The sequence below is a fragment of the Felis catus genome, chromosome B1 (assembly GCF_018350175.1).
Source record: "Felis catus isolate Fca126 chromosome B1, F.catus_Fca126_mat1.0, whole genome shotgun sequence".
In the NCBI taxonomy this organism is placed as follows: Eukaryota; Metazoa; Chordata; class Mammalia; order Carnivora; family Felidae; genus Felis; species Felis catus.
Window position 1 is genome coordinate 202,141,849 of NC_058371.1, and position 19,585 is coordinate 202,161,433.

General features: G+C 52.3%; 2 protein-coding genes across 6 annotated transcripts in view; one reads left to right on the forward strand and one right to left on the reverse strand.

Annotated features, from left to right (window-relative positions):
* The window catches only part of ACOX3 (acyl-CoA oxidase 3, pristanoyl), a 42,198-nt gene extending 40,465 nt beyond the window's left edge, over positions 1-1,733 (reverse strand). For all 3 annotated transcript variants that reach the window (XM_045056681.1, XM_019829807.3, XM_003985589.6), the window contains exon 1: positions 1,579-1,733. The gene's annotated coding sequence lies outside the window, so the exon portion shown is untranslated. The remainder of the gene's footprint in view (positions 1-1,578) is intronic.
* Positions 1,734-11,436: 9,703 nt separating this feature from the next.
* The window catches only part of TRMT44 (tRNA methyltransferase 44 homolog), a 30,083-nt gene continuing 21,934 nt past the window's right edge, over positions 11,437-19,585 (forward strand). For 2 of the 3 annotated variants that reach the window (XM_011281996.4, XM_023253432.2), the window contains exons 1-2: positions 11,437-12,067; positions 12,843-12,957. In XM_011281996.4, the coding sequence (XP_011280298.3) occupies positions 11,479-12,067; positions 12,843-12,957 (704 nt within the window). In that variant the 5' untranslated portion in view covers positions 11,437-11,478. The remainder of the gene's footprint in view (positions 12,068-12,842; positions 12,958-19,585) is intronic. The other variant, XM_023253433.2, reaches the window with a different exon arrangement.

Sequence of the window (19,585 nt, forward strand, 5' to 3'; positions counted from 1 at the left end):
ACAGCTCAGAGCCTGGAGCCTGTTTCTGATTCTGTGGTCTCCCTCTCTCTGTGACCCTCTCCCCATTCATGCTCTGTCTCTCTCTGTCTCAAAAATAAATAAACGTTAATTAAAAAAAAAAAGTTACATGATCTCAACGGTGCTGGTGACGCCATGTATTATCAGTACTCTTAACTCTCCAACTCTTAATTTTCCAGATGAGCAGACTGGAGCTTGTTAGAGTGAACTCGCCCAAGATCTACAGCTCGTATCGCACCCGGTCTCAAATCCCATGACCCAAAGCAGCCAGGAAGATCCCTAGATCCCCATGCCACCAGTGGTCACCAACATCACCGCAAGATTGTGCAGCTGTTACCAACCAAGGATTCCGAAGCCACAATGCCTGACGTGAGATGCCAAAGTCAGCGCTGGCTTCCGAGTTGGGTGAACTCAGCCTGTCGCCTCACCTCTCTGTGTGTCAGGGTGACCACATGGAAACGCTAGTCTGCTGTCTAGTATCCAGGCTGCTGCAATTCACAGGGGCACTGGAGCAGTCCCCAGCAGGGAATCAGTGCAAGAACGACAGCCGCCTTCGCTCAGTTTTCCTCTCAGGGGCACAAGAGGTGACTCTAAAATGTGGATCTGGGGCACCTGGGTGGCGCAGTCGGTTAAGCGTCCGACTTCAGCCAGGTCACGATCTCGCGGTCCGTGAGTTCGAGCCCCGTGTCGGGCTCTGGGCTGATGGCTCAGAGCCTGGAGCCTGTTTCCGATTCTGTGTCTCCCTCTCTCTCTGCCCCTCCCCCGTTCATGCTCTGTCTCTCTCTGTCCCAAAAATAAATAAACGTTGAAAAAAAAATGAAAAAAAAAATGAAAAAAATAAAATAAAATGCGGATCTGCTCTGATCATCCTCCCTTTAGGTGACAGCTGTGTGGTGACCTCGGGGGGGAGGGGGGGGGCAACGTCCGCACTCCTCAAACTGTCTCGCACGCTTAGCGGCCGGGTCCCCAGCAACTCACCGCGGGAATGGATTGTGTCCCCGGATCTTTGCACCTGTCGACCCCACCCGGGAACTTCACGTGGTTTCAAAGTTAAGGCCTTTGTTAGCAGAGAAACCGCTTTAGCTTTGCCAGGCCTCCGGGATCTGTGAGTCACCTTCAACACATGAAGGTCTTTTTGGAAACTCCCTTTATCCCTGACACCCGTACCCCCCTCACCCCCCGCCTTAAAAGTATATACTCAATTGCTCCCACAATCCCAGGGCAGCAGCCCTTTCTGCTTGTGGGCCCTGTCCCCAAGCTTTAATAAACCCCCTTCCTTTTTTTTTTTTTTTTTTTTATGCATAACAAACATCTCAAGAATTTCTCGACCCTTCATTCCCGGATCCCGTATCACATCAAATCACATCAGAGTCAACTGCATTTGGCAATTCACCGCATAGAGAACAAGGAAGAAGTCAGAAGGTTTCCGTTGTAAGGGAACTGAAAGATGGGCAGAGTGGTCGTGGGAAGAAAAGGATGACCCCTTCCCCCCGCCCGCCCAGCTCGGGCCAGGCACTCAGTCCCCTGCCACGCGCGCCCCGCGCCCCCACGGAGTCCGACCTTCAATCTCGCTCGCCCTCCCGGCAGCTGGCCCGGCGCACACAGCGGGAGCCCAATAAATGCCCCCTGGAGCGCGCGCACGTCCGCGGGCGAACTCTCGCGAGAGCCTGGACGAGCTTGCCAGAGAGCTTGCAAGGCCTGGGCCACGCGCGCACCGCCTCCGGCCCACCGTCCGGCCCTGACGTCATCACCCCGCGCCGCCCCCACGCCCTCCGGGCTCAGCGAAAAGGCGGCGCGCGGGGGAGGGTGGCGGGGCCGTCTCCGGGCGCGGGCGGGCGCTCCTCCCCGCCCCTCTCTAACTGCATCGGGGTATTTGCCTAACGTGCAGGCGCCCGGGGCCGACTCCAGAGCGCCGGCCTGACACCCCCGGGCGGAGCCTGCGCCTTTGCCGGTGACCGAGCTGGAGCAGGTGCCCGAGACCGCTCCAGACCCAGCCTGCTGCCCAGTCCCCGCGAGCGTCCCCCGGCAGCGGCGCCCCGGCCGCGCGCGCTAGTCCGCGGCCCCGCGCTCTGCCCCCACCCCGCCTCGCTGCCCCGGGCCTCTCTCCTGCCGCCGGGTCTCCTGCACCCAAATCCTGGTCCCGGGCTGTTTGGGGGGGTGGGGGGGAGGGAGGTCCAAGCTAAGACACGCAGGGCATGGGAGCCTGCCTCATAGAACTCCAACCTGATGTGGAGATCAAAGGCCAGAGGAAACGTAGGTAGAATCAAATGTCCTTCTAGCGGGAACCCATTGACAAATTCCTGACGCAGGCAGAGTGTGACATTCCCCAGGAACTCCACGTGGTTTCAAAGTTAAGGCCTTTGTTAGCAGAGAAACCGCTTTAGCTTTGCCAGGCCTCCAGGATCTGTGAGTCACCTTCAACACATGAAGGTCTTTTTGGAAACTCCCTTTATCCCTGACACCCGTACCCCCCCCCCGCCTTAAAAGTATATACTCAATTGCTCCCACAATCCCAGGGCAGCAGCCCTTTCTGCTTGTGGGCCCTGTCCCCAAGCTTTAATAAACCTTTCTTTTTCAAAAAGTTTTTTTTCAACGTTTATTTATTTTTGGGACAGAGAGAGACAGAACATGAACAGGGGAGGGGCAGACACAGAATCGGAAACAGGCTCCAGGCTCTGAGCCATCAGCCCAGAGCCTGACGCGGGGCTCGAACTCACGGACCGTGAGATCGTGACCTGGCTGAAGTCGGACGCTTAACCAACTGCGCCACCCAGGCGCCCCATCTTTTTCTTTTTTTTTTTAATGCATAACAAACATCTCAAGAATTTCTCGACCCTTCATTCCTGGATCCCATATCACATCAAATCACATCAGAGTCAACCGGATTTGGCAATTCACCGCATAGAGAACGAGGAAGAAGTCAGAAGGTTTCCGTTGAAAGGGAACTGAAAGATGGGCAGAGTGGTCGTGGGAAGAGAAGGATGACAAGTTCAGTGTTGAGATCTGTGACATTTAAGATGCCAGTGGGCGATTTTCGTGGAGATGCTCAGCTGACGCTTGGAAAGTCTGTCTCTGTTCCCACCGCACGTTGCAATACCTTCTCATTTGTTCCGTGACAACGCGTCTTCACAGCTGTGAAGCTGTTATGCCCATCCAAACCAGACTTCTAGTTGGGATATGTGGAAAATGTTGCGGTTCGGAGCTGACGGCCAAGAAAGAATTCTTGAGATGTCTTCAGTGCAAAAAAAGTGGTTGTATTTTTTTTTTAACGTTTATTTATTATTGAGAGACAGAACATGAGCATGGGAGGGGCCGAGAGAGGGGGAGACACAGAATCGGAAGCAGGCTCCAGGCTCCGAGCTGTCAGCACAGAGCCCGACGCGGGGCTGGAACTCACGAACCGTGAGATCATGACCTTAGCCAAAGTCAGACGCTTAACCTACTGAGCCCCCTGAGGCGCCCCAAGAAAGTGGTTGTATTAAAGCACAGGGACAGGAACTGTGGGCAGAAAAGAGCTGCCCTGGGATTGCGACAGACGACGGATTATATACTTTAAAGTTGGGTGGGGGTTAGGGACTTTTGGAAGGAAGGCAGAGGCAGCTGAATCCAAGGGAGATCGCATGTACGGATCTTCCTGAGTGGAAGGGGTCATCTGTAGGCTTGAAGTTATGGCAGCCAAGGGGTCTCAGCACCAGGTGGAGAGACAAGGGAGAAAACAGGATTTGAATAACAGAAGGAAAAAGAAGTTCATCAGGCGCCTGGGTGGCCAGTTGAACATCCGCCTCTTGATTTCCACTCAGGTCATGATCCCAGGGTCATGGGACGGAGCCCCATGTTGGGCTCCACACTGAGCATCGAGCCTCCTTGGAATTCTCTCTCTCCATCTGCCCCTCTCCCTCATTGTCTCTCCCTCTAAAATAAATAATAATAATAATAATAATAATAATAATAATAATAGAACTAAAAATAAGCCCAAATAAGAGTCCTTTGGTAGTTGATAAAAATCCTCTCCAGTCCAAGAGTTGAACCAATAATTGAAAGAAAGACAGGGATCTTCTAAAGAGCCAATCTGAGTGTTCATGTCAGTTAGAAACCCAAAAATATTCCTGTGGCCATCTGGAACGTACACACAGCATTCTGTGTTTATGAGAGTACGAGTTCCACCTTGCGCAACTGTTCAAACATCTAACGCCATTCTGTTTTGCAACACAGCCTTATGCATTTGCGTTATCTCGGTGTTTCTTAGGGAAACGCTACTCTGTGTCATTTAGGACGTTGGCTGCATACTTATTAGGAGGTTCCACGTGCCAAACAACATCCTCCAGTCCCAGGGAGGGAACAAAGCTGGATGCTCCGTGGTCATGCCTTAGAAACAGAGCGTGTCCACTGTCGTCTTAAATTTGGAGGGTTAGCTATGTTGGTAATGGTTTTGATAACGGGTCCGGGCAGGCAAAACCCAGAGTACAGCGGCCTGTACTATCCAGCCTGGGGGAAGCCATGGCCACAGGTTAGAGCTGCACAGCCATTGGGCCCTGTTGGGAGCCAGCCATCTGGTTCTGGGCCTCCTTGAGCTGCAGTGAGGCTAGCGAGGGTCATTCGGGTCTGGAAGCCAACTTTTCAGGGGACTGTGAATGCCAGGCCAAACATAAAATAGTAATTAATTTTTAAGGCTTGAGCCATTTGCTGAGCTATTTGTGCAATAAAAGACAGTCCGTTATGGGACGCCTGGGTGGCTCAGTAAAGCGTCTGACTTCAGCTCAGGTCATGATCTCGCAGTTTGTGAGTTTGAGCCTCGCATCAGGCTCTGTGCTGACAGCTCAGAGCCTGCAGCCTGCTTCAGACTCTGTGTCTCCCTCTCTCTCTGCCCCTCCCGTGCTCCCGCCCTGTCTCTCTCTCAAAAATGAATAAACATTTGGGGGCACCTGGGTGGCTCAGTCAGTTGAGCATCCGACATCAGCTCGGGTCATGATCTCACAGCTTGTGAGTTCGAGCCCCGCGTCGGGCTCTGTGCTGACAGCTCGGAGCCTGGAGCCTGCTTTGGATTCTGTGCCTCCCTCTCTCTCTGCCCCAACCCACTTGCATTCTGTCTTTGTCTGTCTCAAAAATAAATAAACATTAAAAAAAAAAGAAAAAAAATGAATAAACATTTTTTAAAAATTTAAAAGGACAGTCCAAAGGACTGAGGGAGTCCAAATCGAGGGACGATTTCTCTTAGCAAGGTTTTTCGTCACTTCAGTGGTCTTTTCTGTTCTACAAGGAAAGGCCTCTATCCATCTAGTAAAGGGGTCTTCATAAAGCAATAGGTACTTGTATCGTTTACAACATGGCATGTGTGTAAAATCTAATTGCCGGCAGTCTCCAGGATATGTCTGCTGCCTGGGAACTGGCCTTCAAGGGGGCGGGGGGAGTGAATTGCACCCTCCCGGTTTGCTTGCCTGCGAGTAGCACATGATTGACAGGCCCGCTTCGTGCGAGTGGTTAATTCCCTCGAAGGTGTTGTTACCCATCTGTTCCAAGGCCTTTTCACCCAAATGAGTAGCCCGGTGTAACCCCTGTATTATCTTCCTTTGGTTATTTTTGGGGGTGTAAAGATTTTTTTCCCTGATTATTAACAAGCCAGTCCTGTGCATGTTTTGAGTATCCTTGTTCCTGGGCTACGTGAATAGCTGGGCTATTCCTGGACTGTCCGAATAGCTTGGAGTTATGGACTTCATTGGGCTTAAGACCGGCGTAAGACTTAATATTTATTCTGTGCCATCTCTTGGCCACATAGCCTGACAAATCATTTCCTTCAGATCCTACGTTCTTATCCTTCTGATGTCCTTTGAGGAGAATTGCAGCTACCTCCTTAGGTAGGCATACAACCCCAAGAAGAGTAATCATTTCAGGCCTCTATGTGGGGAGTCAGGGCTTGGTTATAATCCCTTTTCTTCCACAGTGCTCCGTGGGCATATAGGACTAGGAAGGCATATTTGGAGTCGGTATAGATAATAATTCTGAGGCCCTTTGCCACCCGTAAAGCACGAATGACTGTTACCAACTCTGCGTTTTGGGCAGACGTATTTGCTGGGAGGGCTTTGACCACAACAGTCTGCATCAGACTGGCCACAGTGTGCCCACCTTTTCTTACGCCCTTTTCCACGAACCTACTGCCATCGCTTAAGTCAACTGTTGTCTGCATTTGCAATACGGGAGTCTCTTACGTCTGATCGGCTAGGATGAACAATAATCTGTGAGCAATCACATTCTTACGCGGAAGTACGACCATCAGGCCCAGGCACAAGGGCAGCTGAGTTGAAAGTCTGACGGGTTTTAAGTATTATTTCAGGGGTGTTTATAACCATAGCCTGGTATTTAATAACTCAGCCTCTGGTCATCCGTTGGTGGCCTTTGGTCTCTAAGATACCCTGGACCTGATGTGGGGTCCTCACCGGCAAGGACGGTCCTGTAGTGAGTTCTGAGGCTTCTGCTCCCAGGAGGGCTGTTGTATGCTCGGCTAACGCTTCTATTTTCAACTCTACATCAATAGAGGTGACTCCTAGGACAAATATGGCTAAGGGATAAAACCACCAAGAAGGCCTCTTTGAGGGCTAGCCTTCATAATATCCTCATCATGAGGAATCACCGGCAAGTGGGAGACGTGTCTCAGGACCTAAGGGCATTCCCGAGTGCACCGTCCAAACCAATCACAGGGAAAGGGGAACCATCCATTGTCTCCACAAGTCCACAGTTATTCCCACGGAGGGGGGGTCCGCTTTGGTTTTTAAGGAGCAATTTCGTCATCCCGGCTACACGGAGTTGGTCAAGGTGACAGGCGAGTTATACGATTGCTGGGGAATCCACCTCATTTCTCATTTTCCAGCTGTTCAAATCATCATATGCCCGTGGGGGCCTGTGACCCCCACAGAATAGAAGCATGGAGACTGTCTGTACCTGAGCCACTGTGGCTGATTCTCTTAAGTGTGCCTCAAGTTGTCTAGCTGAGGCAAACAACAAACGTTCAAAGACAAACCAGGGCGAGAACTTAACGTATGCATGATTTTCCTCTCTCAAGTCGCCCTTCTTTCCAGAGAGAGTCAAATCAAGACTAATTTGTTTGCAAAAACAAGGCCAATTTTAGCAAACGTGGCCTAGTTATTTACCTAAGCTCAGCAAAAATAGCGACTGGCCATATAGATCTCTTAAAACAATTTTTTTTTAATGTTTATTTATTCTTGTGAGACAGAGAGAGAGAGATACAGAGTACGAGCAGGGGAGGGACAGAGAGAGAGGGAGACACAGAATCCGAAGCAGGCTCCAGGGTCTGAGCTGTCAGCACAGAGCCCGATGCGGGGCTCGAACTCATGGACCTCGAGATCATGACCTGAGCTGAAGTCGGACACACAACCTGCTGAGCCACCCAGGCGCCCCCACGTAGACCTCTTAAAGTTGCCTTTCCTGAAACTTTTATAAGGAATCTCAACTGAACTTTTAATAGCCTCTCTGGCCCAGAAGCCAAGCCAAGTACTTACCATCAGACAGGCCTGCAATACCTGTAAATGTGGGTGAATTCCTCTTCACCAGGTCCCCAAGATATCCTGAGGTTCCTGCACCTGCCAGGAAGTGACATGCTGTACTTACCTGGTGAGGCTGCTGGGAACTCTGTAAGCAAGGTATCAGGCCAACATTTCCAAGGGACCCTACTGGTGCCATGCTTCAGAGAGTCAACCTTGGTTCCCTAACGCTGTTCGGTCATATCTGACACCATGTATGTCCCTCTCAAATATGGCACTGCAGTCAAAGCCTTGCATTTCCAACGGTGTCCTGTTAAATAAGGTTACGGATCATCAGAGACCCGGTAAAGTAAAACACAAAAATTGGGCAAAGAAATGAGGAAACAGTTCTGCGCACATTTTCTTACCAAGAGCAGACCAACAATCTAAGAAAATTTTGTATCCGAGAGAAGGCAGAATTTCAATCTTATTCCAGTAAACTTTAAAAATCCATTCATTTCAACCTTAGTCCATCTTGAGCATACATAAACTTCCTTTCCAAAGATTTCCCTTCACGAAACTTCCACGACTTGCCTTTGCGTTCAGATTTTGCCCGAAGCCCTTTCTCTCCCAACAACCAGTCTCGTTTAGGATAAGATTACTTTCTTTTACCTTCAACACAAATGTATTTCCACACCTTACGTCTTTCTTACAGTTGCCTCCCTTATTTCCGTCGGTCTCAATTACACTTGGCAGAATTTTAATGCTTAGGAACCATAGTCTCCGGGGACAACTAAATAGTAACCAATCGTGAACTGTTACACCAGAATTCTTTAGGTGGCAAATTTGTGGATACACGTAAGCACAAAGCATGTTTTCCAACAGGCCCAAATATCCTTAGTTTCTCTGCAATAAGGAGTCAAAAGCAGATAAACCTTACGCTCAGTCATCAATGCTCTAGCATTTTATCCTAGTTACGAAAGACTTAGATGTCCAATGGATTCAAGCCCAGTTTATCATCCTAACGAAACTTTGAAGCTTCGGGTTACCAAAGACTTTGAAAGCTACCCTAACAATTACCCATGAAAACTTAGAGACAAAAGCCACCATTGGATCAAGTCATCCTTCTGCTAATTTCAACGGAGATCACGTGAGCTTATTTGACCTTTAGCAAACCTAGGTAGAACACGAGTTTCGTATTTAATGCTGATAACTCTAACGACGTGTCCATTTCAAACTTAAATTAGATGGAATTCAAATTCTGTTCAACCTGGGTCCACTTAAAAGTCAATCGATCCAGGGGCGCCTGGGTGGCTCAGTCGGTTAAGGGTCCGACTTCGGCTCAGGTCACGATCTCGCGGTCCGTGAGCTCGAGCCCCGTGTCGGGCTCTGTGCTGACTGCTCAGAGCCCGGAGCCTGTTTCAGATTCTGTGTCTCCCTCTCTCTCTGACCCTCTGTCTCTCTCTGTCTCAAAAATAAATAAACGTTGAAAAAAATTAAAAAAGAAAAAGTCAATCAATCTGTTCCCCATTGTCATTTTTTTTTTTTTTTAACCTGGGAACTCCGGTGGGGAAATCCAAAGTGGGCGGTCCAAGGGGGTGCTCTTTGCTTCTGTTCCTCCAGGGTGGGAGAAGGAGCCAATGTTGCCGAGGCACGGAGTCCGAGGGTGGCACAGAATCAGTTATGCAGGCTGCACCCCAGGTGGTGCAGAAACAGGAGACAGAAGAGGGGAGGTGCTGTCAGGAAGCAGAAAGAGTGTTCCTGGTTTTCCATCAGCTCAGACGGATGAGCAGAAGCCGTGTTTTCTCCCCCCCACCAAAGTGGAACTATGCCATCCAAGTTGGGCTGGCGAAGACGGGGCATTTCCCCGAAACAAAGGGGGATTCGGCAGCTGCTTAAAGTCCCCGTCCTGAGGCAGACTCACCAAAGACAGTGGTTCCAATTATAGCCATCAACCCGGGAAATGAATGAGGGAGAAGCCCCCACATGTATTAGGAGGAGGAACAGTGAGAAAGAGCGTCCCCTTTGTCAGGGATGGCCTGTATTTCGTCCAGCAACCTGGGTTTATTTGGAGGAGGGCTGTTTAGATAATAAGAGGCCCTTAGGCCCCGATTTAGAGGCATGAAGGCCTGGACCTGGGGTACCTCGGTCCATTTGCCCTGTTCCCTGCAGAAGAGATCTAACTGCTGGGTCCCTACTAAGGCCATGCAGAGTTAGAGGACATTAGTCCTTTCCCCAATTGTTTCCAGGGGGTTAAAAGGCATGCCAAGAGAGAGTCCTTGGGGAGCGAGGAGGAAGCTCCCATGCTCCTAGAAAAGTAGTGAAGGTCTGTTACCAAGAAAATCCCCCCACCCCCAACACCTGGGTGGAGTCCCACATGCAGGACACGTCAGAGGTGCCTGGTGTCAAAGTGACCTGAAGCGTCACTGGAACAAAATCCCTACGATCACCGCCTGTAGGAGGGAGGCCAGCCCTCCCCCCCCCCCCCCCCCTGCGCTTCCCCATTGCCTTCTAGACTACAGTGGGTGCCGGTGTATGGACTGAGTTTGCCTCGCTGAGAAGGCCGTGCTGAGCCTTGGCTTGAATCCTCCCCTCAAGACCGGAAGAGCCTTAGATCATAGCAAACTTCCCTCTTTCTCTAACCTCTGAACCCCGTGCCTGTGTTGAATGTTGCACTTCTCATGTTCCATAGCCATCGTCTTAGAGGTCTGCCTCTATGGTCGCCCTGAAGGCTTCTCAAATGCAGGGTCTTAACTAGCTCTGCATTCTCAATGCTTCGCGCACCCAGGTCTGCTCCCCCCTCCCCCAGACCTCCCACCACATATCAGCAACGGGTAAGATCTGTAATGATTCATCGCGGGTGCTCTAACCAGGCTACACCTGTTGGGAAAGAGTTAGGGGTTGTAGCTGCCAGAAACTAGGGCGAGGCAAGAAGTGCTCTCTCTTACAGCCTCCAGAAACTGCGAGAGGATAAATTTCTGTTGTTTGAAGCCACCCAGTTTGTGGTTCTTGGTTCCAGCAGCCCCGGGAAAGGAAGAAAGCCTCATCAAAATGGAGTGAGGTGGCCCTGAAGGGGGGAGCACTCACACAGGTATCTCTGGCTGCAGCCAGGACCACCAGCAGAGAAGAATCATTTGAACAAGAGAGGACATTTTGCACATAGGAATTCCATCTCCTACTTTTAAGAGAAAGAAGGAAGATCCCCAGCCCACCCCAGCAACCACGCGGAAGCATGGCTTGCAGCCCGGGAGAAACTGTCCAACCTCAAACCTCGTGTTCTTCTCCCCTGAACTTTTGTTTAAAACTCCCTCCCGGTTTCCTCCTAAAACCTAACACATCCCGCTGAATTTTCCTTCGTGTCTCCAGACTTGGCTCTGGCTCACCGTAGCTTGTACGGCCGGACCTGCAACTTCTCTGCTCTTCCCGAACAAACTCGTTTTGCTAGTAAAATGGGGGGGCTATTCGTTTTTTAAGATTGACCGTAGAGACAGCATGAAAATCAAGCACACGGTCCAAGGCTAAAAGGGATGGCGTGAACGGCTGTGTCGACGAGGTTCCATGCCTCCTTTAGGTCTGAATTCCACAGGAACGGGTACGTGCTCGTGTCTCCGACAAATCACCCGCTTTGGGTCAGGGTTCCCTTCTGGATTCCCACAGAGACTCTTCAAGGAAGGGCAAAAGTCCCAACAAGAGGGACGAAAGCACACAGAGGACGAGGGCTATCTGGGGCTTCTGGTAACGGACAGACTCTGCAGGCTCTGCTGGAGATGTGGGTCCCCCCCGGCGGGCCCGGTCCTCCCGGGGACACGCGGGCGACACCGGAGGACCGGCCGTCCCCAGCAGACCCAGGACAGGAACCGTGCAAGAGGCGCGTGCCCGCGCGCTAGCCCCTGCGCGCTCCCGGCGCCCCGCCCCGTGACGTCACAGGCCGCGCCGCCGGGTGCGTCATCGCGGCGCGCCGCCGCCGGGAGCTCGGCGCGGTTGGACTATGGCTGAGGTGGGCCGGGCGGCGGTGCGCGACCCTGGGGAGCTGCTCCCGGGGGGCTTCTGGGAGGCGGTGGCCGTGTGGCTGGAGAAGCCGCAGGTGGCCAACAAGCGGCTGTGTGGCGTCCGCCTGGAGGCCCGGCGGAGGGCCGCCCTGCCCCGGGTGTCGCCCCGCGGCCGCAGGCCCAACGCGGGCCCCGAGCAGGAGGAGCCGGGAGCGGCCGGACGGGGTCCGCGCCCCCCCGAGGGGGGCCCGGGTCGCGGGCCCGAGGAGTCCCGGCACCGGCGCCAGCAAGGGGAGGGCCCCGGGGAAGCAGCCGCGGCGCCCCTGCCCGTAGAGGGCCCCGGGCAGCCCGACAAGGCAGGAGCCGGGGAGGGCGATTTCTCCGCCTGGGATCTGGATTCTCTGTGGGACGATTTCTCCCGAAGCCTCGCCGGCGGCAGCCGCGAGTTGCTGGCCTTCCTCACCGGGGCCCGTGCGGGATCGCAGCCAGAGGCGCCGAGCGAGCTCGACGTGGTTCTCAGAACCGTCATCCCGAAAACAAGCCCGCTCTGCCCGCTTGCTGCTCCGAGGAGAGAAGTTGTCGTGCAAGGTAGGAGTGTTTCCGGCAGCGAGGGGTGCCGGAGATCGAGGCGGACGCCGGTCAAAGCGGCAAGGAGAGAGACGGATTTTAATTACAAATGTATTATTGCAGCAGGGAGAGGTGTGGGGCCTGAACTGAGCTCCACCTGCATTTGTGCAGAGTTGACCGGCGTTTGAGAGGGAGAGGGCGGGAGTAGGGAGGTGGTGGGGGGCTCCGCAGAGTGAGAGAAAGACAGACGATTGGGGTGAGTCCCTGCCCCTGAGGCCTTCAGATGTGGACTTCAGCGTTACCAGATCGGCCTCGCTGCAGGGGAGAGGCAGTGCTCCTCTACAAGGAGGGCCGGGTTTTTTGTTTTTTTTAAGTTTATTTTTGAGAGAGAGAGCACAACGGGGGGAGGGGGAGAGAGAGAGAGAGAGAGGGAGGCACAGAATCCGAAGCAGGCTCCAGGCTCCGAGCTGTCAGCACAGAGCCCAACAAGGGGCTCAAACTCACGGACTGCGAGATCATGACCTGAGCTGAAGTCGGACTGAGCCCCCCCAGGCGCCCCAGGACTGCCGGCTTTAGGACTGCTTTCTCCCTTGTGCGCCTGACACCGTGCAGGCTCGGGATGCAGCAGTGGATGGGACATATGAGCATGTGTGACCTCCTGGGCGCTATGGTAAATAGAGCGAGGAAAAGCCATGGGAGAGCAGCAGCCTGCTAATTTTTTACTGTTTTTATTGACGCTTCTGCTAAAATGCTGACAAACGGTTGAATTGATTATCCCTGTGTCCCGCTCCCCCAGATGTCCTCAACGGAACTGTAACATTTTTACCTTTGGAAGAAGATGACAAAGGGAACCCAAAGGTTGAGACAAACAACGTGTATCAACTCCGGCTCGGTCGGAGCAAAGAAGAGTGGTAAGAACTGAATAGTGGCTTCCTCCTCCGGCACTTTGTTTCCAGGCGAGTGTTTGAGTAGCTGCAAGATTCAGGCCCCTCGAGAACTGAAGGGGCAGCTCCGGTGTGAGAACCTTCCTGGGAGACTTTGTCCCTTGTTGGCCCCTGTGTGGGGGTGGGGCGGTCACCGCCTGGCCTGAGTCTGTGTTCTTCGTGTTCCGTGAAGCCTTGAGAACTGGTAGCAACCGGTTTTAGCGTCCAGGTCAAAGAATTGCAAATCCTTTCATTTTATTTCTTGCAACTTGGGAACTTGAGTGAGCGTCAGCTCCCTTGTTTCCTTCCTGCTGAGGCTCCCCCATGGTTGGGATGGAGTGGGTACCCAGTGGTGCTTCTCATGTGAACGAGTGGTACTTGAACAGGACCCCCTAGCTCCGTGTGGCATTTGGGCCTGTCCAGCAAGTGTCCAAACACCTGTTTGGTGTTTTTTAAATGACCGAGTCAGAGGGAGGGTAAATTCACTTACCACTCTGCCGCTGATGTTTTCCTGAGAGCCACATCTGGAGAGTACAGATACTTTCCAGAACAGCCTTAAGGATTGTGTCTGTTTCATCAGACGGGGCTTTGCACGTGGCTTTGTAGAAAGGAGAGGAGTGCAGTGGGAAGCCTGGTTTTGCAGTCAGAAAGGTCAGAAAGGGCTGGGTTTCCCCATTAGCAGTGTGGCCTTGGGTATGTCGCCTCTGTGGCTCCCAGTTTTCCCGTCTGAAATGGATTCAATAATTCTTGAACCTCTGAGGAGGGGCCTAGGCTTCCTGGGGACCTGTTGCAGGCAGAGAAGCTTGCTGGGAATTCTTAGGACCTGGGTGAAGCCTCTTTGTTTTTGTTTTTTCTTTTTATATTAAATATAATTTATTGTCAAATTGGTTTCCATACAACCCCCAGTGCTCATCCCAACAGGTGCCTCAATGCCCATCACCCACTTTCCCCTCTCCCTCACCCCCCATCATCCTTCAGTTTGTCTTCAGTATTTAGGAGTCTCTTATGGTTTGCCTCCCTCCCTCTCTAACTTTTTGTTCCCCCCTTCCCCTCCTCCATGGTCTTAAGTTTTTCAAGATCCACATATGAGTGAAAACATATGGTATCTTTCTCTGCCTGACTTATTTCACTCAGCATAATACTCTCCAGTTCCATCCACGTTGCTGCAAATGGCACGATTTCATTCTTTCTCATTGCCAAGTAGTATTCCATTGTATACATAAACCACACCTTCTTTATCCATTCGTCAGTTGATGGACATTTAGGCTCTTTCCATAATTTGGCTGTTGTTGAAAGCGCTGCTATAAACATTGGGGTACAAGTTCCCCTGTGCATCAGCACTCCTGTATCCCTTGGGTAAATTCCTAGCAGTGCTATTGCTGGGTCATAGGGTAGGTCTATTTTTAATTTTTCATTTTCATTTGTTTCCATATATTTTTTAACTTCTTCTCTAATTGCCTGGTTGACCAATTCATTCTTTTGTAGGGTGTTCTTTAACTTCCATGCTTTTGGAGGTTTCCCAGACTTTTTCCTGTGGTTGATTTCAAGCTTCATAGCATTGTGGTCCGAAAGTACGCATGGTATGATCTCAGTTCTTGTATACTTATGAAGGGCTGTTTTGTGACCCAGTATGTGATCTATCTTGGAGAATGTTCCATGTGCACTCGAGAAGAAAGTATATTCTGTTGCTTTGGGATGCAGAGTTCTAAATACATCTGATCCAATATATCATTCAGGGCCCTTGTTTCTTTATCGACCGTGTGTCTAGATGATCTATCCATTGTTGTAAGTGGGGTATTAAAGTCCCCTACCATTGGGGCGCCTGGGTGGCTCAGTCGGTTAAGCGGCCGACTTTGGCTCAGGTCATGATCTCACGTCCGTGAGTCCGAGCTCCACGTCGGGCTCTGTGCTGACTGTTCAGAGCCTGGAGCCTGCTTCGGATTCTGTGTCTCCCTCTCTCTGACCCTCCCCCGTTCATGCTCTGTCTCTCTCTGTCTCAAAAATAAAAAATAAACGTTAAAAAAAATAAAGTCCCCTACAGTTACCACATTCTTATCAATAAGGTTTCTTATGTTTGTGATTAATTGTTTTATGTATTTGGGGGCTCCCGTATCTGGCGCATAGACATTTATAATTGTTAGCTCTTCCTGATGGATAGACCCTGTAATAATTATATAATGCCCTTCTTCATCTCTTGTTACAGTCTTTAATTTTTTTTTTTAATGTCTTTATTTTTGAGACAGAGAGAGACACAGCATGAGCAGGGAAGGGGCAGAGAGAGAGAGGGAGACACAGAATGTGAAGCAGGCTCCAGGCTCTGAGCTGTCAGCACTAGAGCCCGACGCAGGCCCCGAACTCACGAACTATGAGATCATGACCTGAGCCGAAGTCGGATGCTTAACCGACTGAGCCACCCAGGCGCCCCTCTTGTCTTTAAAGTCTAGTTTGTCTGATACAAGTATGGCTTCTCCACCTTTATTTTCACTTCCAGTAGCATGATAGATAGTTTTCCATCCCCTCACTTTCAATCTGAAGGTGTCCTCAGGTCTAAAATGAGTCTCTTGTAGACAGCAAATAGATGGGTCTTTTTTAAAAAATCCATTTTGATACCCTATGTCTTTTGATTGGAGCATTTAGTGCATTTGCATTCAGTGTTATTATAGAAAGATACGGGTTTAGAGTCATTGTGATGTCTGTAGGTTTCCTGCTTGTAGTGATGTCTCTGGTCCTTTGTGGTCCTTGCAACATTTCACTCACAGAATCCCCCTTAGGATCTCTTGTAAGGCTGGTTTAGTGGCGATGAATTCCTTCAGTTTTTGTTTGTTTGGGAAGACCTTTCTCTCTCCTTCTATGCTGAATGACAGACTTGCTGGATAAAGGATTCTCGGCTGCACAGTTTTCCTGTTCATCACATTGAAGATTTTCTGCCATTCCTTTCTGGCCTGCCAAGTTTCAGTAGATAAGTCTGTCTTATGGGTCTCCCTTTATATGTTAGAGCGTGTTTATCCCTAGCTGCTTTCAGAATTCTCTCTTTATCCTTGTATTTTGCCAGTTTCACTATGACATGTCGTGCAGAAGATCGATTCAAGTTACGCCTGAAGGGAGTTCTCTGTGCCTCTTGGATTTCAGTGCCGTTTTCCTTCCCCAGATCAGGGAAGTTCTCAGCTATGATTTGTTCAAGTACACCTTCAGCCCCTTTTTCTCTCTCTTCTTCTTCTGGAATTCCTATGATAATGGATATTGTTCCACTTGATTGAATCACTTAGTTCTCTAATTCTCCCCCTCGTAATCCTGGATTTTTTAATCTTTTTCTCAGCTCCCTCGTTTTCCATAGTTTTATCTTCTAATTCCCCTGTTCTACCCTCTGTCTCTTCAGTCCACGCTGTGGCTGCCTCCATTCTATTTTGCACCTCATTTGTGGCATTCGGAGTATTTTTTGGTCCCTTGATCTCTGTAGCAATAGATTCTCTGCTGTCCTCTATGCTTTTTTCAAGCCCAGCAATTAATTTTATGATGATTATTCTAAATTCTTGTCCAGTTATATTGCTTAAGTCTGTTTTGATCAATTCGTTAGCTATCACTTCTTCCTGGAGTTTCTCTTGAGGCGAATTCTTCCGTTCCATCGTTTCGGCTACTTTTCTGTCCCTTTTGCCTTTTAAAAGCTTGTTGTGTGCTCTGCCCGTATGAAAGGAGGGTCCCACGCCGTCCGGGGCCTGGCCCTTCAGGAGCTGTCTCTTCGGAGATTGTTACTTGCTCTCTGTTGTTGTGACTTTGGTTATTTTATTTCCGACTCATAGTGATGGTTTGGACCCTCCACCAGGTGTGCTTTGATTCGTTCCTTGGAGTAGCCTTGCAAAGGAGAACAGACAGACAGGAGACGAAAACACGCACACACGCACAGAACAAACAAACAAGTAAACAAAAACAAAAAACAAACTAAAAACAATCCAAAAGCAGAAAACCAGAAACACCGACTACAAGTAAAGAACAGGGTGGAGGTGCTGACGGAAGAGAACAGACAGAGAGAGAAGTGACAGGAGTGGGGGGGGCGGGGGATAAACACTGACCGGGCAGAGAGACTAAAAGGCTTAGTCCAGAGAGAGAGAGAGAGAGGAAAATAAGGAAGGAGGCGGGGAAAAAGAAAGGAAGATACAGTTACCCAGAGAGAGAAACTATACGGCTTGATTATTCCAGAGAGAGCGAAAGGAGCGTAAAGAAGGAGGTGTGGAACAGGTGTCAAGAGAATGCGTTAGATTTGTCTGTTTAGACAGACCAATAACCAGAGTAACCAGCCTGGGGGAGGGAAGAGATGAGGAGGAGAAATGGGGGGGTGGGCAAGATATATGTCTATATCCAGAAGTGACCTAGAGTTAATCCAGGCAACGCTGCGTCGCTGGGCTGGGGGAACCGTCCGCAGGGTCTGTCCAGCTCCGGGAGATACGCGGTCTCCCAGTGCGGAGGGGCATGGTTTGGTGTAGGCTGGTCCCGCCTTCACCGTGGGCCCCAGGACTGATCCCTGAGGCCCCACCGTGGTGGTGGTTGTGGGGTGGGGGGGGGGACGGCGATCCCCCAGTCTCTTCTCCGCGGACCCGGTAGACGCCCTTTGAGTCGTCCTCACTGTGCCACGGGCACAGATGGGGGCGGTCCTTCTCGCTCCGCCAACTCCCCTGACCCTGCGCTTGGCTGGGATTCAACGTCCCGCTCCGTGTGCTCTGGTGCTGGGGAAGCGCCTCTCCATGCGGCCTGATACGTGGTCCCGGCTGGCCGTGTCTGTGCCCCCGCACTTCAGGGAGGACCGCCTTCTACCGTGGACCTCGCTACCAGCCTCCCCACCGAACCCCGGGGGTGGACCCCGGGTGGCGGACGCAGGCAGGCTTTGTCTTTTCCCACAGCGCTCCAGGGAGGGGGCCGCTTTCTCCTACTGCGGGCTGCGCCCCTGACCGACACCGAACCCGCCGGCTCCCCTCCTCCCCAGGCGCGTGAACAGGGAGCCGGCCCCAGTCCGATGAAAGCCCCACAGGTAGAGATGGGATCCCTCTGAGTCCCAGTCCGAGGTTTCTCTCTTGTCCGGATACAGTCCTACGCTTCCCCAGCCGTTCTTTCTCTTCCCTTTGTCTCTCGGAAGAAGGGGATCCCTCCCCTCCGTGCCTACACGGCCCGTTTTATCCCCCCAGTTCACAGTCACCCACTTACCGTTTCTCAAGTTTCCCCATTTTCTTCCCGGTAGTTTCAGTCTCTTTTCCTGCCAGACTCTTGGGGTTCAAAGTCCTTTGGCTTCAGCACTTCTTTGTTTGAGAGACACAGGAAGTGTGGATCCCCTTACTTCTCCGCCACGTTGGCCCCCCTCCTCAAGAACCAGGGGTGAGGCCTCTTTGAATTTTCAAGAGACTGCCCGAGGGACCTGGCCCCAGGCCCTTGCCTCAGCGAGCGCAGGCGCCGTGGGGAAAGCCATGTCTCCCGTGGCGGTCGCCTGGGCTGCTGATGGCAGAGCTGTTAGGTGAGCGCTGAAGGCTCCTGCTCGGGTCTGTCGTGAGGGCGCCCAGCGGGGCCCGGCCCTGGCAGTGCCCCGTGCAGGTGATGCGTCGTGGTCGCGTTCTGGGCTGACGTCCCGAGGACTCGGGCTCGGCTGCCCGCTCCCCATCTTTCCAGGTTGGCATTTCCTGTCCTTGCCCCCCACCGGGCAGCCGTCCCTCACATCCCCTTGGGCACTGGGACCAGATACCGAGCATCAGTTGAATGGGAGTTGGTGGGGCCGCCACACGTGCTCCCCACCGGCCCCTTCCGTCGCGGCAGTGTTGGCGTGTGCCCGCCGCGTGCTCAGCACTGGGTAGAGCGGTGAGCGCGTCTTGTGGGGCGACACATCTACACGCTCTGCCACCAGGTAGTGCTGAGTGCCGCGAAGTACCATAAAACAGGTGAAGTGGGTGTCTGCCTTCCCTAACGAGGGGACATGGGAACAGTGTCGTATCCGGTCCACGCAGGGTGCGTGGGGAATGCCTCCGAGGAGGGGACATCGCATGTGAGGCCTGAGCGGATGAGGGAGTAGCCGTGGGGACTCTGGGGACACCCAGGGAAAGAGCACGAGGCCCAGGGAAGAGCAGGGAAGGGCCTGACAGGGTGTGCGGGCCCCAGCGGGAGAGCTTCCAAGGTGAAGGGAGTGGAACAGGGGTGCAGCCCGAGTCCTGCCCAGGCGTGACCTCGCGGGGGTGCATCTGTCGTGGAGAATCGGGGCCTGTTACTTAGGAATGACTTGTGTCCCTCCGACGCACACGCTGGCAAAAAGCCTGCAGGTCCCTGCTCCCTCTGGGGCCCCTGGCCGCTTGCCCTTGTCCCCTCGCGCCCTCCCCAGCCCTGCCGCTCTCATCCGGCTGCCTGTGCTTCTGCTTACTCTCAGGGGCCCCCTCTCTCTCTGCCTGACCAGCTCCGTGCTGCTCTCCCCTTTATTGTGCCGCCAGCGTTGGGTCCTCAGAGGGGTACTGTGAGCTTCTGCTCGTGTGTTCACGCAGACGGTGAGGGCCTGCTGTGCGGCCTGCGTGCCGTGGGTCCCCGCACCCGGAGCTGCGGGCTGGCCTGGGCCCTGAGACACGCGGAGACAGTGAACCTGTGAGCTGCCCGG